Source organism: Festucalex cinctus, chromosome 14 (genome assembly GCF_051991245.1).
Source record: "Festucalex cinctus isolate MCC-2025b chromosome 14, RoL_Fcin_1.0, whole genome shotgun sequence".
NCBI classification, from domain to species: Eukaryota; Metazoa; Chordata; class Actinopteri; order Syngnathiformes; family Syngnathidae; genus Festucalex; species Festucalex cinctus.
In genome coordinates this window covers 27,484,692-27,502,712 of record NC_135424.1, presented here as the reverse complement: position 1 = coordinate 27,502,712, position 18,021 = coordinate 27,484,692, and the positions used below count along the sequence as shown (strand labels likewise).

The 18,021-nt window shown below is 48.0% G+C and overlaps 2 protein-coding genes across 11 annotated transcripts in view; both read right to left on the bottom strand.

Moving 5' to 3' along the window:
* Nucleotides 1-18,021, bottom strand: part of zswim8 (zinc finger, SWIM-type containing 8) — a 1,066,004-nt gene that overhangs the window by 772,475 nt on the left and 275,508 nt on the right. The window lies entirely within an intron of this gene.
* LOC144001670 (uncharacterized) lies at nucleotides 1,401-7,264 on the bottom strand. 2 transcript variants are annotated; one of them, XM_077496180.1, is made up of 2 exons: nucleotides 6,730-7,264; nucleotides 1,401-6,621 (listed from the first exon to the last, which is right to left on the bottom strand). In XM_077496180.1, exon 2 carries the CDS (start codon nucleotides 2,837-2,839, stop codon nucleotides 1,925-1,927), a length of 915 nt encoding a protein of 304 aa, XP_077352306.1. In that variant the 5' UTR covers nucleotides 2,840-6,621; nucleotides 6,730-7,264; the 3' UTR covers nucleotides 1,401-1,924. The 2 variants fall into 2 exon arrangements, with proteins under 2 accessions (XP_077352306.1, XP_077352307.1); XM_077496181.1 differs by having other exon boundaries at nucleotides 1,401-6,617.

The window sequence follows — 18,021 nt, the reverse complement described above, 5'->3', positions numbered from 1 at the left end:
TCTGGTTTTCGGGTACGTTTATCCAACTACGAGGGTATGAAATCTCAGTCAGGGCCACCTCCCAACTTCCTTCGAGATCAATGTGTTGGGCCAAATTCACTCTGAACTGTGAGATTGTGTTGTCCGTATACACATCCATACTAGCGTTAGAAGGTAGAGTAACGTAGAATCCTCCATCGTGTAAGGGATCCATGCCGGCTTCTGATACAAGTTGTATTTGAAACTCTTTTTTAAACGTCTACAATCTGAGAAGCGGGGACCCAGCTATCGAATTTCGAGGGCCATCCCTTCCAACGAACGAGGAATTGTCTCTGCCCCCTCACCGTGCGCCTTTTAAGGATTTTCTCAATATGGAATGTGTGGTCTTTTGATACGCTCACCTTCTGTAATTCACCTTCGTAAAACGATCTTTCTATGACATCCCCGTCATAATCTTTCAGTTTGTAGACGGGTGGAAAACGAGGAAGACATTCAGATATGGTAAACAATTCGTCCGTAAAGCTCTGCTCGTATTTTTTATCAAACACTCCTCTTAATTTAGATATCCTCACCACATCTCCTGTTTTAAAACGCATTTTTAATTTCCCACTTTGCTCTATCGGCATATTACCGTATAGATTCTGGAAAACCTGTTGAGTATTTCCGTCAGTAACTTGATTGGGCTTCATTTTTATACTTTTATGGTAGCTTTCGTTATAACTACTTACTAAATCTTGTACGACGTCGATATACCTGCGTGTGTTTCTGGCCGTAAAATATCTCCACATTCTAGTTTTTAAAGTTCTATTAAACCTTTCAACAACCTGGGCTTTCAGATCACTGGCAGTAGCAAAATGAACAATGTTGTGTTTTTTCATCAGGTTCTGAAAATGTCTGTTAAAAAATTCTTTACCCGCGTCGGTCTGTATTTTTCGAGGCGTCCCACTCTCAGACAAAACAGATTCAAAAGCTTTAACTACCTGCGGAGCCGTCTTATCCTTCAAAATGCGTACGTAGGCTTTTTTTGAAAAAACATCGATGACGGTCAGTAAATATTTAAATCCATCGTTGACGCCAGCCAGGGCCTGCATATCGCAGAGGTCTGCCTGAAATTGATTCAGCGCCCTTGGGACAAAAACCCTGCTTCGTGGGAAATTGATTCTAGCGGGTTTGTGTAAGGTGTAGGCATCTTGCTCGATTAAGAAACCCCTGACTCGATCACGATTTACTTTTTTACCCGTAACATCCTGTACACCTAAGTGTAAACGCTCTACACCACCAAAACTGGCCGGGTGTGAGGCATCGTAGTAAAGCTTCTCCATACACTTCCTCTCAGCCATCATCAGAAAATGAATTTAAATGATATATGCAACGATTATTTATTGATAAATTCACACAGACATGACTTCTTTTGTTTTTTTGGTTTATTACATGATTTCCATAGTATAATCATACACAATAGTAAAAATGATTACATGCATAATGCTAAAAGGCAATACTAAGAATTAATATACTCAAGGACTCGGGATAAGACATAGGGACTAACTTTTAATTCAACGACGGTTTGAAATTCTTTTAATTCAACAGGTAAGTCTAAAGGGTAGTTATTTTCTAGACAGTATTTTGCAGAATCAACAAACAGAGTCAAAATTGTTACCAGGTGACCTACACCCACGTCATCACACCATGCATCCAGAACGGCTTTAATTGTATTGGCCAAACCCAAATGACTCTCGTTCACAACACGTCTGACAAAACAATCCCAAGATACATGAAATAGCGAATGAGACAATGATCTGACTTTTTGCATGATCAACAACATTTTGTCAATTCGTCCGTCTCGGTCAGAAGTATGTAGAATGGTTCTCTCCAGAATGTCCGCCCAATTACACAAACCGTAATATCGAAACAACAATTTTCTGAAGATATTCCCCATCGTGTGTCTCTATTTAGAATTGTAGTACTTGTCCAGCAGAGTCTTGAGGTCGTTCGACAGCGATCCGGGGCCTTCAAGGGCGTCCAGTTGCTCGAGCTTGTCGAGTATCTTCTTCTCTTGCTCGAGATCTAGCAGGACAATCTCGGCCGCTGTCTTGACCTTCTTAATGTCGGTAGTCAGATGAAGCAAGTTCAACATGTAATGAATGCTGGGGAGGAATTTAGGCGTGCACAACAATGCTATCACACGATGATAATGTTTCCTAAAATACTCATCATCGTCTATTTCTAGACACTGGTGCTGCCTCTGGCTGGGATGGTTGATTAAACAGCCATTACATTCATCTCTACTGTATTTAACTATAACTTGATTGAGGAGATGTCCTATAGTCTGTTTTATACAGTTGTACTTATCCCGACACAGCCAACTGTCCGGGGGCCCGTTCCAGACTAGGTCCCAGTCCTTGTCAAGGTTTGTAGGTGAAGGCAAAGCTGTTGGCGGGCACCCCTCCACAACGTCCCCGTCAGAGGTTAGTTGCTGCTGAGGCTGCTGCTGCTGAGACTCCTGAGGCTGCTGAGGAGGTAGGTGTTCGTGCCGGGTATTGAGTTCCTCAGGAGTCATCAGCAGTTGTGAATACTCCAGCGAGGCAATGTACTCATCGGTCAGCTGCACTTCTTGAGAGTTCTCCGGCGGAGGGGTGTTCTCGTCGGCAGTCGCGGGGTACTGAGAACAGTCCAACTGCTCTCGCTCAAGGTGGGTCGCGGCTGCCTCAACGTCCTTTCCCTCCTCAAAGTCAGAGCTCTCTGTCTGCGTACCTTTTGAGACTTTAAGCCGCGATCCTTCCACCAGAGGCACCACACTCCGGGCACCCAGAGGCGTCCACGATGTTGCCAGGCGTCTGGAACTCTGTCTGGTAGGAGGCATCGTTGTCGTCGTTGGCTTTTTCAGGCAAAGTGTAGTCCGGCTGGAGACTCCTGCTCTTATATTACATAGGGGCGGTTATATGGGAGGGATTTGTTGTAAAGAGGCGTATTTTCCCATTGTCTAAGTGGTAGGGGGGCTGTCCTTGAGGGGGGGTTGGCTTATGACGTCAGAGTAGGCGGTTCATAGGGGCGTTGACTACTCAAACGTCAACGCCTTCCTTATACCCACAATGTTTCGCCAATGCCGGCTGTCCAAAAAGAAGGTGGAGATTTTTTCAGAGTGCGCATCCATCCTCTCATTCTATTCAGCCAACGGTAGGGTCAAAACCCTCAAAAAAACACCACATTCAGTGTTAAATGCTTCCAAAGTAAAAAACAGTTCATTCTGATTTGTGCGATCACCAGTCTCGATCAGGTTGTTAGAATCAATTTTCACCTTAAAAAACCAACGACCTGTAGGCGTTGTCCTCGAGACCCATGTAAATGTTAAAACATTCCATGGTTCAGACGACTTCATACATTCTTTCAACACTCGAGGTACCAGTTGATTTAATATACCCCAGTCATTAGAGTTTAGAGTCCCATAGCCACTAGGTGATGTATTTTCAACACCGTCCATGCTAAAATACAGACACAGCTCACCCATCTCGTAAAGGAAGCGGTATCCCCATGAGGCAGATGGATCCAAAGACCATATTTCCTCCAAAGACTCTGCGGGGGGTTTCTGAATACGTCGCAAAAACATCTGCTTCTTACGCGGCGCATCCAAAATCGAGTCGGTCCCAGTGCGTCCCATCTGCACTGAAATATTTGTCTCGCTGATTACATTGATTTTCCCCGCCATCCTCGCTGTAGCTCTATCGGACTGTTGAAGCGCTTGTTATATACTTTTTACCCATACTAAACCACTCCCTCCGATCACGTCATTCAATCTCATTATTATTCACTCAATCTAGGGGGCGTGCACCGGATCCGGAAGTTAACCAAACAATTAGCATTTGAACCCGGGTCAGCCATGATATCTGCAAAAACAGGTAGGAACACCACCTACACATCATCCATCTTCATTAAGGGGTCATTAATCTTCATTAAATGACATCAGGAAGTCATTAAGGGTCATTCATCTTCATTATATAACACCTGGAAGTCATTAAAGGTCATTCATCTTCATTAAACGACATCCGGAAGTCATTAAAGGTCATTCATCTTCATTATACGACATCCGGAAGTCATTAAAGGTCATTCATCCTCATTAAACGACATCCAGAAGTCATTAAAGGTCATTACCCCTCATTAACCCTCATTATATGACATCTGGAAGTCATTAAAGGGTCATTAATCTTCATTAGGGAGGGGTCATAACCCACACATGACCCCCCTAATCTAATTAAGAATGTCATCCATCAAATTTTGACAGAAGCGGCCTTGTAATATTCTCTCTAATAGGGCCTCGCAGCGGCATCGCCACCGGTGCCGCCGCTGCTCGGGCCCTAATAATGGGGCGGCACGGTGGTCTAGTGGTTAGCACGTCCGCCTCCCAGTTCTGAGGACTCCGGTTCGAGTCCAGGCTCCGGCCTTCCTGGGTGGAGTTTGCATGTTCTCCCCGTGCCCGCGTGGGTCTTCTCCGGGTACTCCGGTCTCCTCCCACATTCCAAAGACATGCATGTCAGGTTAATTGGGCGCTCCGAATTGTCCCTAGGTGTGCTTGTGAGCGTGGATGGTTGTTTGTCTCTGTGTGCCCTGCGATTGGTTGGCAACCAGTCCAGGGTGTCCCCCGCCTACTGCCCAGAGCCAGCTGAGATAGGCGCCAGCACCCCCAGCGACCCTTGTGAGGAATAAGCGTTCAAGAAAATGGATGGATGGATGGATGGATAAATAATAATAATAATGGGGGCACGGTGGAATGAGTGGTTAGCACGTCCGCCTCTCAGTTCTGAGGACTCGGGTTCGAGCCCAGGCTCCAGCCTTCCTGGGTGGTGTTTGCATGTTCTCCCCGTGTCCGCGTGGGTCTTCTCCGGGTACTCCGGTCTCCTCCCACATTCCAAAGATGTGCATGGCAGGTTAATTGGGCGCTCCGAATTGTCCCTCGGTGTGCTTGTGAGTGTGGATGGTTGTTTGTCTCTGTGTGCCCTGCCTACTGCCCAGAGCCAGCTGAGATGGGCTCCAGCTCATGACATGTCACACAATCAACAATGCCAGATAGTTAACAGATATATCTCCCTCTCTCCGAATCAGGTCCCTTCAAGTTAGTCAAGTATCACTCCCATTTCAAATCATAAATTTTCCCTCTGTTCAATAATCGGTATCACAGACCCTCTCGTGCAGATAATTTGGCCAGGTGGATGTGCCAAAGGTTGACAGAGGTTGGTGATGAAGCTTTCCAGTCGGAAACAATAAGTTTACACCCCGACAAAGCTCACTCTATAATGTTTGTAACATTACTATGAATCTCGGTCCAGAAATCTTGTAGCTTTTGACAGCTCCACAGCATATGTGCAGTTTAGAGGGAGTCCAGTTAACTCTACTCAGGATCTTGAATTGGACAATTCTGTTGTGTACTGAGAGGTTTGGATCCCAAAAGCACAGACACAAGTAAGATTTTATCTATTTATCACATCGAGAGGCAGAAACTCAGAGACGCTGTACACAGGACAGGTGGACAATAATCCGGCAAACCACACACAATACTCAGACTGCAACTACAGACAGTGAATCGTAAAGGACTAAAGAACGACATCACATAGGTCCAGACATCACCTAAAGGATTAAAGGTTGACATCACGAACATCATGTTTTGTAAACAGACACTTGTTACATCAGTACCTGACACTTGACCTCATGGTCATGAACCCAAACTAACAGGACATGAACTCAAACGTCACTTCAGTTGAAACTTGATTATAAAACAAAAACATCTCAAAACAAAAACATCTCATGAGACAAAACATCACTCAAACATCCCACAAACCCTCACCAGATCCCAGGCAAGAAAATAACTAGGGGTGGGAATCTCTGACATGAGGCCGATTCGATATCTCGATACACAGGTTGCGATTTGATTGAAAAACGATTATCTTTCAGAACAGAACGGTTCGATACGGTTCGATTGAGTTAGGGAACGATACAATTTTCGATTCGATGCGATTCATTTCAATATGCAAAACTTATAGTGACATTTTTTGCTTGTAGACGTTAATCTTAAAACACCACAAATTTTTACAGTATCTTCAAACGTGCTAAAAAACAACAACAAAAATGTCTTCTATATTTTCATATATTGAATCAATTATTTAAATAGACCGCAACAAAGGGCTGGACGTATGACTGAAAAATGTATCAGTTTCAATATTTATTAGTCGTTATTGACAGTTATAATTTTTTTTTTCTATTCAAAATAAGGATCAGGAAATCAAAAGGCTGATAATTTAATTTGAAATATAAATATTTAACCTTTAAAAAGACACCAACACAATTAAACAGAATATGTCCACAGTGTGAAGTAGTTCAGAAACATACATTTAAGGTCATGAAATAAAGAGCAGTACCAACGCCGGGACATACAAGTACGAGAGGACTTGATAGCCATGGGCTCCTGCAACTGTCTTCAGTTGCATGCTGTCATTCGTTGTGACGCACGCGCGTGCGCACGCACACGATCCCGTGACGTGTCGCGAGTCCGGCGTTGACGGTGGGCGGGCCCCCCAAAAAGGTGCGTGACGTCTTTGCATTCGGTTTACAACATCCAGGGAATGAAGCGTCTCTGAGCGCTACTTTGCTAGCTGTCTGTAAACACGGAAGTAGCTTGAATAGTGATGCTACTGAAACGTAAACAAAACAAGGAGAGCATGGCGCAGAACTCTTGCTATTGTTATGAAAACCATAAAGCCTCACCCGCAACCGATTCACAGCCAGGCGATATCCGGTCCACAGCTTTACAAGCAATGTATCTAAGGATTCCCGGCGGATTTTGTATCGGTTGACGAGTCTGCTACTGATATGGGTGTTTAGCTCCCCTTGACGAACGATGGTTCGGTCGAATCGTTTTTTTTTCCAACCACTAAAAATAACCCATGTGACCCTCAAGTAAGCATATCATTACGCAACGTATACACAAACCCAGAAATGACAGTTAGCATAGTACTCCCCCTGTAGCATAATATACCACATAGGTCCACTTAAAGGATTAAAGGTTGACGTCACAAAACATCACGTTTTGTAAACTTGTTACATCAGTACCTAACAGACATTGTTCCCTCAGTACCTGACACTTGATCTCACGGTCATGAACCCAAACTAACAGGACATGAACTCAAATATCATTTCAGTTGCAACACCAAAAAAATCTCAAAACAAAAACATCACTCAAACATCACCTCTTCATGACACCATCAAGACAAAGTCTCGTTTTAATTTATCGAAAGTTATGAATGTAACTACGGTTCTATGAGTCCCGAATGACCGCCAGGTGGCGGTGCTGTAACCAGTACGGAATTCCCCTTGTCGCGACAGCGTCATCGAAGAAGAATGACAAAATATGCCTGTCAATGGGTCCGGCCGACATAATCCCATGTATAAAAGGGAACGTCGCCAGAACACATCCTCTAGAAACTTTCTCGCGCAAACCAAGACGAGGGTTCTGAGTGACAAGCAATGCTGGTGGTCGTTTGGGACTCATAGAACCGTAGTTGCATTCAAAACTTTCATTCTATATCGTCCCTCCCAACCGCCAGGTGACGGTGCTGTAACCAGCACGGAACGCCGAATACCAGCGATGTCACGAAGACCCTGCAAAGACTACCCCCCAACGGTGCCTCCGCAGGACCCCGAACCCCGTCCCGTGGATGAGGAGAGGTGACATCCAAGCTGCAGAACCTTGAGAACATGCAGGGCGACGACCAAGAGGCAGCCGCACAGATGTCCTCCAAGGGCACGCCCCTCAGAGCAGCCCACGACGCAGACAAACTCCTGGTGGAGTGACTGCGCACCGTCGTCAGAAGAGACCGACCAGAGACTCTTTACGATTGTCGAATCACATCTCCGATCCATTGAGAGAGGCGTTGCTTGAGTGAAGAAGAGGCACGCCTCCTATGTATGACAGACTGCAGTGCAGCAACAGGTCCAGACCCTCATCAGCCCAACACCCACACACAGGTGGAGACGCCGTGAATCGGGCTGCCAACCCACCGAACCTGTCAACCGGGCGGAGAGCCCGGGTTGGAGGGGCAGAAACTGCGGTGGAGGGTAAACCTCAACTGGGCTGGCCAACAAAGGGCCACGAACAGCACTCCAGACGGACCCCCAGAAAGGTCAGACGAATGAGGGGGAGAGGCCGCTCCCGCAGAGCAAACCAGGGGGGACAGCGAGTGGCCTCCACAGCGGCCAAGAGGGCGACAGCCACCCTGCCGCAGCGACTCCACATGTCGCTCACCACCTCTCGCCGCATCCACAGGGCTGACGACGCACCATCCTGACGAATGATGTGGCGCACGGAGCAACCGTAAAGCCAGCAGACACTCGGAGACGCCGACGGCAACTCAGCGGCGGGTGGAGACGAACCACCCATCCTTGCAGTGGCCGCAGTGACCGCAGGGCCAAGGGAAAAAAAACACTGTCAGGTACCCTAGCGTGCCCCATCATCGCAGGAGAAGGACAGAAGGCCGCCTGCTGTCGGCCCGGAAGAGGGAGACGAAGTGCAGAACAACATCCCCCCACTGTGAGGTCGGCCGAGCATCCAAGGATGTGGCGTCCAACGACATCCCAAGCGACAGTCGCTTTCGCGACACCTGTGAACACTGTGGGAGAGAATGACTTTCCAAAAGCCATCCCCGCAGCCCCTTGCGCTGAGCCGCAATCGGGACGAGAAAGCAAACGTCCATCCCCTCGATGACAGTGAACCATTGCATCGATCATATGCAACACCACAGACGTAGGCATCCACGGGATGAAATGGAGAATCCATGGCAGCCCGCAATCCGCGCGCAGCCAGTGAGCGCGCGTCAGTATGCTGCTATTTTCGTCCGGGAGAGGAGGCGCGAACCGCCCCGTCACCGACGGGATCAAATGGAGACTCCTTAGCAGCCCCCAATCGAGGCGCACCACGGGACAAAATGGAGAATCAATGGCAGTCCTCAATCGACGCGCAGCCAGTGAGTGCGCGCCGGTATGCCGCTATCTACATCCGGTATAGGAGGCGCGAACCGCCCCGCCACCAACGGGAACAAACGGAGACTCCTTAGCAGCCTTCAGTCGACGCACATTAAGTGAGTGCGTGTCGGTATGCTGCCAACACCATCTGGGACAGGAGGTGAGAACCGCCCCGTTACCAATGGCATCAAACGGAGTACCCTTAGCAGCTCTCAATCGACGTGCAGTCGGTGAGTGCACGCCGATACACTGTTAACTTCGTCTGGGATAGGAGGCGAAACCGCCCCGTCACACACGAAACCACAACGAAGCCCTGCTCAGAGAGGGCGGCAGACTCCGTGTAGGCGGCCGAATTCCCGTAGAGTGGCCGACCTCGTGAGGGAGAGGGGGCAGTAACCAGTCTCGTCACCAACTGAACAAAACCAAGCTCTGCGCACGGACAGAGACAGAAGTCGCGTTGACCGCGGCAGACTTTGTGTGGGAGAGGAGGCTGCACCTAGCTCCTTCCCCCGTGGAACAAAACGAAGATCCGCACATGGAGAACGTAGACTTCATGTAGAGAGCGGCTGACTCCGTGGGGGAGAAGGGGCGGCCACCAGCCCCGTCACCAATGGTACAAGACAAACAAGTTCCTCGCATGCAGACGAAGAGCCGCGTATGGAGAGCGGGAGACCCCGTGTGGAGAGCGGCCGATGCTGTGTGGGAGAGGAGGCTGCACCTAGCCTCATCCTCAACGGACGAAACACAGTGCTGCGTCTGGAGAGCAGCAGAAGCTGCGTGGAGAGCGGCCGACTTCGTGTGGGAGAGCGGCTGCCCAGTATGTGAGATGGAGGCGGTCCTAGACTCGCACCCAGCCACTTTGCAAATCTAACAAAACGAAACAACAAATCAATCAATTAAACATGCACGTGGTCATTTGTGCCGCCATAAGTTGACAATGGCACTGAAGCTCCGCGCATGGAGCACGGCAGACGTCGTGTGAAGAGCGGCAGACCCAATGTGGGAGATGGAGGCGGTCCCTGGCCTCGCCCTTGCCCCCTTACAGGTCGAACAAAATGAGACCCAAAAGCAATCAAACAAACATGCATGCAAGTGGTCATTTGTGCCGTCCTAAGCTAGCAGTTGGTATGGAAAACAACATCATGGCAACACACGACATCAAGGCAGCTGATGACCTTCACTTTGATGGGCCGGGGCAGGAGAAGCAGACTGGTACCTTGATCGGTCTGCGGGGAGCATTGAACCGATGCCCCCCCGCCGATGACCGCCACCAGCTGAAGGCGCCATGTAACCGGCAACAGCCGCTGCCGGTAAATGAGCGGCCACCGCAGCGGAAATGTGCCGCTCCCACTAGGACAGCAGGCCATTTCATCCTCCAGGGCGCCACTACGGCGGCGTCCTCCATAATGCCATGTCAAGTCAATCTGCTGCTATTTTCATGTCATTAACGGAATAAAGCGAAACCCTGCGCATTGATAGTGGCCGAGTCCGTTCGGGGGCGAAGCGCATCACACAGCGGCCCTAACGACATGTAAGTAGACGTTTGTGCCGTCATAAGCTAGCAGGTCGTATGACCCACGGTACCTCAGCTAACCAAGTGCATCAAAGCCGAAATAGTGAGACAATCCAAGCTAGGAGAGGATACGAAATCATTCGTACAGTCTCCGCCAGCCCGCGTGGTGAAATCCTGCAATCGCGGCAGGAGGATATCAATATGTCTCCCAACTACACACACGTACACAACGGAGGCAACAGCATCGGGTGCGACACCGCAACCAAGGCTGGTGTCGGGACACCATACTAACCCTCAGCTACCACAAATCTAAACAACGGGTTGCTGACACACCACGTAGGCCACAACTCAGGTTGTGCTGGCACAAGCGAGCAGAGTGCACGATAACCAATGCCGCAAGCCGCAAACATCAATGCGGTGTCGGCTCCCAGCCATCCGCTGAGTAGCGTGGCGCCACACTTTAGAAGAGGAGACGAAAAGGCCTTACCTTCCCTGGCAAGGTCTTTTCAGCACAGCAAAAGGCAACACGGTATTGAAAGCATTGGTTGCCGTGTCAGCACCTGAGCGACCGTCGAGAAAGCAATCCTTCTTCCGGCAGGAAGGAACCTCCAGTGTTACAGCGAACGACGTCCTCCACGGCCGCCTCCACTCGACACGCCGTCAGTGAGTGCGCGTCGAAATGTTGCTTTCTTCATCTGGGATAGGAGGCGATACCCGCCCCGCCACCAATGCAATCAAACAGAGCTCCCCGCAACGACGGCGGCAGACACAGTGTAACAACTATGGCCTATGGCCCAGTCCACCCTCTAATTTTTTTTTAAGTTTGCTTCTTCTAAAGCATATTCTCTGCAGTTGCATAAATATTCCACTGCCCAGACAGGATCTAAGCTTGGTTAGCTCTGCAGGTGGTCACCCAACCACCAACAAAGCTCTTTTGAAGCCGCTGACCAGGTGACAAAGGAATTTATGCGTCTGCCGAAGGAGTGTATTCAAGCCCGTCTTCTCGGAGCCCGAACAAATGGCTCCAATGATTGGAATATACAAACGACTGATCAAAGGAATGTTCATGACTTCTTATCAATCACAAAGGATATTCTGGCGTCTCGCCTTTCCAAACGGGCACTCCTGGAACGTCTAGATGGAGCAACAGCACCGTCAAGTGGTGAAACTTGGAACTATCCTTAGTGACAATTCCTATAAGTAACCGCATTTTTTACACATTTATACCAAGATCATTCTTGACAGATAACTGAACTACGAATGATTCATGTTATGTCTTTGTGTGTATGAACATCCTATTTCATTTGTACTCCATAAGGAATGAAAGGTAATCAATATCTTTCAGTTCAGTCAGATTAGACAAGTAGAAATTACCTCACAAGTTAGTTTATGATGCATTAATTACGATGTGTGTTAAACGGGTTGTGTGGGAAAACTGATTTGTCAGACTGACCACATTTAATGCCAAATTCTTAATCCCTTTAATAAATTTGTTTTTTTAAGTCTGCGCGAGCGAACAGAAGGGTGAGCCACCACCTACTTAAGCCCCGCCCATAGACTTTAAAAAGACGAGGGGACCCCCTCGCTACCCCTCTTCCAAATCCTCTTCCAACTTCGCTCCTCCAACATCATCTTCCGATCGCTCTCTACCTGCAAGTTTCCCAGCCTGCTCAAACTCTTTGTTCCAAGAAACTTGCCAAACACGTGGCCCCTTTTTTTCCCTGGCAGCAACCGTTGCCACGAGAGCAGACACTCGCTCCACGCCACGCCAAAGCAGGTGCAAACTGCAACGCTGACCCCAAAGACTCTTTTACTTTTTTTTTCCTTGTTTTTTTTTTTTTCTTCACCATCGGTGATTGCCCGCCAGCGGCGATCTCCGTGGCCCCGGGGGGGTACACTTGCAACGTACCGCCGGACTCAAGGTTGTGCACCTAAGCCGCCCCGCACCTCACCTGCTATTCGGTGGCGCCCCGCCGCGGTGCCAGCTCACCTCCAACGGCTGGCCTTCCCGTATGCCGGCGCGTAGCGGATCGAGCTCCAACACCTGGAGTCGGACAGCTGTCCGGCAGAACCAACCTTGCCGGAGATCCAACCTCGCCGAGTCGCCGACCAATCAAGGGACGAGCCGCGCAACTACGTCAGCCCCCGAGCGGCTCCCTTGCTCCCCTGTGGAATAGCCCTTTTTTTGATTTTCTTGCCTTTTGGAACGAACATTTACTATTTTCCCCCCCTTTTTCACAAGACCTTTCTGTTCCTTCGACGCAAACGATTCTCGTAAGTGTGCATTTGATTTCCAACTCTGCGTACCCCTGTGTGCAACTTACGTTTGAAACATATCACAGATCTGGCAGGTCAAATTTCTCTTTTCCCTGTTTCCTTATTCATTCGCATTCCTTCCTTATTTTCATTAGCTTTATTTTATTTCTTTTCTTCTGACGGTAGAAAAGTTAGATAGGCAGTGTTTTGATTCTGTAGTGTAACAATCGTAAATAAATGCATGTTTTATTAACTCTATTCCGCCTAAGTCATCTGTGTTTCCGAGTGGATTATTATTCTTTTGTTAGTACAACGAACCACTGAATATCGAGTGTGGCGACTTTAGATTATAAATGATTGATGAAGAAAGGATTTTGGTCGTTGTTTGCTCCTGTTAACCCAAAGCAAAGCCAACGTGGTGCCCCTAGAGGTTATCAAGGTAAATACCATTTACCTCTGTAACGTCCAGACTATTAATTCGTCCAAAAGACGACCCAATTATCGCTACATAATGGTGCCGGCCGTGTGAGGCTATATAACATAAGAAGATCCACTCGAAAATACAAGACTTTGGACTTGAAAAGTAAAACACATTTCACGTAGTGTACCTAATCATTTGGCTCTGTGTAAAAAGGAAAACATTTCTGCTTACATAGAACTGCACTGACTTTACCCTTCAGCGTTGAATCAAGCGTCTGTTAGCCGCCATCTTGCGTGTGTTACCACCTGAGTGGTTTGCTACTAGTAAACGAGAATAACGGGATTGATTGATGGAAGAAAAGAAAGAGCCGGTCACCGTTTGAGAAAATAGTGGCTTGTATTTGAAAACGTACGTGATAGAACTCGAGTTGTGCAACTTTTAAATTTCAGCTGGCTGAATTTGAAGTTGTTTGTCTTTGTGTTGTTATGTTTCCGGAAATTGTGGGAAGTCAGGTGACAGCCGATGTGCATCGCTTTGACCAGACTCTAGTTACGTGCTTCGGAGTAGCTAACCGCGAGCAACATAAACGACGTCCGAGTCATTTTCCCCGTGTCCTCCTACACCTAATTTGTGGGAGAAGTTTGAGTCGTGATTGAGCTTTCTGTAGCCGCCGACTCAAAGTTTCAGCTCGTGGCGAGCGGATTAACAGGGCGCTAGCTGCGACGTTAGCTGCATACCTGTACCGTGTACGCATTTCCACAAGGGTGCGCCATAGTCCTTGTGAAGTCGAGCTCTGTGGCTCGTGGAGGCGTGGTTGAGTACCTCCCCCTCCCTTCTCGTTGGCGAGTTTGAGCCACACCTGCAGACGCCCCGAAAGGGAGTGAGTCTTGCAGGCTGTCAGCTGTCAGTCAGTGTTTGAGTTGATAATATCACACGTTGAGCATGCTCCGCTGCCAATAGACAACTGACCCCCAACTGCTGCTTTTAACGCCGGTGGTCCTTGCTCCGTGATAATTCTGATTCAATGTTACAACACATTGCTTTTTGAATTGTTTTCCGTGTCGAGCATTGTACTGAGTGATTGTAGTCACCGTTAGTACGCAAGGATAATAAAAATTATCCACGTCCGATTAAACGCATTGGTAGGTTCAATTGACTGCTTGCGTTTAATGATTATAGTAATAGCCAACCGCATTCTAGCCTTTTACGCTGCCTTGTGTGAGAGCAATTACGGTTGCATCAACAAAACATACTGCTGGGTCAAATTAATATAAAGGAACTATTTACACTGTTGTGTTTTTCTTTTTTTTTCTTATTCCCTTTTGTCCAGTTCCATGCTAGGCTAACTAGCTGTATTCTTGACTTAACATTCCACTTTATTTCTGGTGTTGTGTTTGTTTAGTTGGTTTGGTAAACCTATTATTATTATTATTTTCTTCTTCTTTTTTTTTCATTTTTATCCACATTTTTAATTTTGTTGTTTTTGTTTGTTCTATGTTTTTGTTTTTTGGTTGTGTCTAGTTAATAAGAAGGTGTGAGTTCGAATGAGCTATTATTAGAGAGGCAGCTCTAATATTTCTGTGTAGTTTTGCAGTTTTTGTGTCCCAAACCCCGTCCACAAGACATTTGCATAAAACGGTACTGACACTGTAATCAGTCATTTGACTAAGACTATTAACCCCTTTTAAGTTTATTGTCCCCTTTTCTGCTTTGTTGTTAATTTAATTTAATTTTAATTTCAACTTTTAATTCGACTTCCAAAAAAAATAAATAAAAAATAAATGTTTTTTTGAATTTTTTTGTTGATTTAGCTTTTGGGATTGACCGCTGTAACATTTCAGAGTTACTCTGTCCCTCATTTAAGCTATTCTTTGCTGAGTGAATCAAGTTGAAGTTAGTATTATTATTTTTATTTTTTTATTTATTACTTTATTTTTGTTGCTGTTTGTTTTTGTTTGTTTTGATAACTGGAATTGATTTTCCACAACTAGAGTATAAGCTGTGGGTTGCATAGCCCACTACAAATCTTTTGCTTTTGTGGCAATTTCCCTTTTGATAATTTGAACCCAGTGTGTATTGTTGACGATAATACTTTATAGCAGTAGTTAGCTATTTGCGTACGCTAATTAACTAATTATTAAACGCTAGTATAAGTTTGATCGTCTAAAAAGCTATTGATAGATGGCATCACCCCGAGAGACTCCCAGCCCCTGTGAGAGCCTAGACACCTTGGCTCAACTGGTGCAAGAGCTGACCAAGGACTTCTTACCTGGATACGCTGAGTCTATTAGGGATGCGGATGTCAATACGCTAAATGATAACCTCGCGCAGCTCATGAGTCACGCTGAGACAAAAGCCCCAAAAGACAAATCACTCATTCGAATGCTCGGATGTCTGACTTTGAACCTTGCCGCGCAGTTGAAGCTGAGCGATGCCGAGGATTGTCAAGTGAAACACCAACTTGACATGGCACGACAGCAGAGCCGTGACGCCACAGCACAGCTTGAAGCCGCCCACGACCGAGTGAAGGTCATGGAGACCCAGCTGGATGACGTTAAAGCGCAGCTGGATGAGGCAGAAGCCCACGCAGATGCGGCGCTAGCCGAAAATCTGGGCAGTGATGCAGATGAGTCTGCTTTCACTCCCGACTCCCATCAAAAGATTGGTGAGTTAACCCAAGCTCTCGTGTCCGCCGAAGAGACAAATCGAGAGCAAGAAAAACTGCTGAGAACCGCAGCAAATGAAATTCCTAAACTAAAAGTAGAGGTGACTGACTTGACTGAACAACCGTCAAAAGACCAACTTCGGCTAGCAGAAGCTAATTACTTTCGGGTTAGTTCGTCGCTAGCTCAGTCAACCGATGAAGTGAAGCGCCTCCAAGTTCAGGTACAAACCTTTAGGGAGGAACGTAATGCCGAAGTGGACCGCTCATATGACATGCGAACCAAATTAGCATTGACTGAAGCCGAGGTTACCCGCCTCCGACAGTGCCAGCAGGAATATGAGACAGAGTTCGCTCATATTAAACATGAGTTGCAACGCGCGCAGCAGTTAAATGAGGTCTCCCGAGGAGCCTCCCTGCCGGGAGCTCCACCCCCACACAGACCTCCTGATCCTAGAGCCACAGCGCCACAGCTCAAACTGCCACCTGAGTCCGGAACCGCCTGGAGGACCCCGCCAGTGACCACCGCCGCTTTAGGCCTGGCACCTCCAATGGCCGCCTCCCCACACGTTTTTGGGCAATCAGGTGATGACAGTTTCCAACGTGGACCCATGTCGACTCCCCCGTTGGAGAGACAAATGGGCGTGGGCTGGAAAGATTTGGACAAGCTGGCTCGAAACATAGCCAAATTCGAACCGAAACCAGGGGGGTCCCACAACACAACAGAGTACTTGAAAGACATCAACTATCATCTCCAGAGGTTCCCAATGGCAACCGTGGAAGATAAGTTGTACTTGATCAAAATGACGTCCAGCCGACCAGTCAATAGACTGCTGGAACGGCAGCCCGCTGATGTGTTGTCTGACCCCTTGGCACTGCACCAAGCCATCTCACGCGAGTTTGACGGCTCTCCAGGGTTGTCGGGCATGGAAGCCGCCATGTTCGTCAAACAGGGAAAGCAGGAGTCTCCTCAGGCTTTCTATAGTCGTCTTCACGATGCCTATTTTGGGACTCGTAACGAACCCAGCATGGAGGAAGATCCTGGTTTTAAAACGTTGTTTGTCCGAAACCTCCAACAAAACCTTAACCACTACTTGGGACTGGCTTTGTGTCCTGAGACACTGAATAGCTCGCAGCTACGTGACTTAGCAGCTAAGGGCTATGCAAAGCTAAAATTATCCGCCCCCAAGGTAGGCGACGCAGGAATTTATAAAGTGGACGTGGGTCTTCCTTCGGAGCTGGAGGGGGGCTTGCTCCTTTGCTCCGGGGGAAGACCAGACTAAATCAAAAAAGTCAAAACAGTCCCGCGCCCGCGAAACCGGAAACCGCGCTCCAAAACCGACTACTCGCGTGACGAGAAATCGGACGGAGAAAAGCAAGCTGACGACCGCCGGAGCTCCAAATTTGCTAAAGGTAAGCCCGATTCGCGCTATCATCTAAAACGTGATAAAGTCGAACGCGCGCCAGCAACCGATTCCTGCCGCGAGTCCCGGAACCGCCAAGTCGACTCCAAGACTGACCACAATGCAGTTGCCGACGGCATATTGAAGGCACTCCTGAAATTGTCAAAAGACTCGTCAAAAGACCCGTCTTTATGACTAACCGACGGCCGGATGCCCACTGAAGTGACCCACCAGCAGAGGTCACCAGAGGGGCCTCCAGTAGCCGACACTCAGACACCTACTAAACTGCCTTCTGACTCAACAATATTGGTACTGCAAGTTGATCCAAATACAGCAGATCCGCATGTATCGCGATCAACCAATGACGTGAGACCGTTCCAACAGCTTTTAGGTGATCTCACCACCAGGGGGATAGCTCGTAAATTCTATCTGAGCGTCACCCTGGAGCGAGCTCTAACATACGAAGCCCTTGTAGATCCCGCCGCAGACATCACGGTGATGTCCAACACGGTGTTCGAACAACTCCGCGCCGTGTCACAAGCTAATCGTCGACCGCTCCGCCTACGGCGATGCCCACTTACCGTTAGTGCCTTCTCACCTACTAACACACAGCTGGAGTCTGTCGCGATGGTACACTGGTCCATTGGCCCCATGGAATTCATCCATCCAGTCTATGTGGGACCCATTGAGTCCGTCCCCCTTCTTATTGACCAAGACCTGTTGTTCCGCTTCCAACCCATCATAGACTACCAGAGACTTGGGCCCAGGTGCGGCAGGCCCTGCC

Coding starts and splice junctions, on each gene's coding strand:
- LOC144001670 (XM_077496180.1), bottom strand. CDS start 2,839: ATGCCTCCTACCAGACAGAGTTCCAGACGCCTGGCAACATCGTGGACG.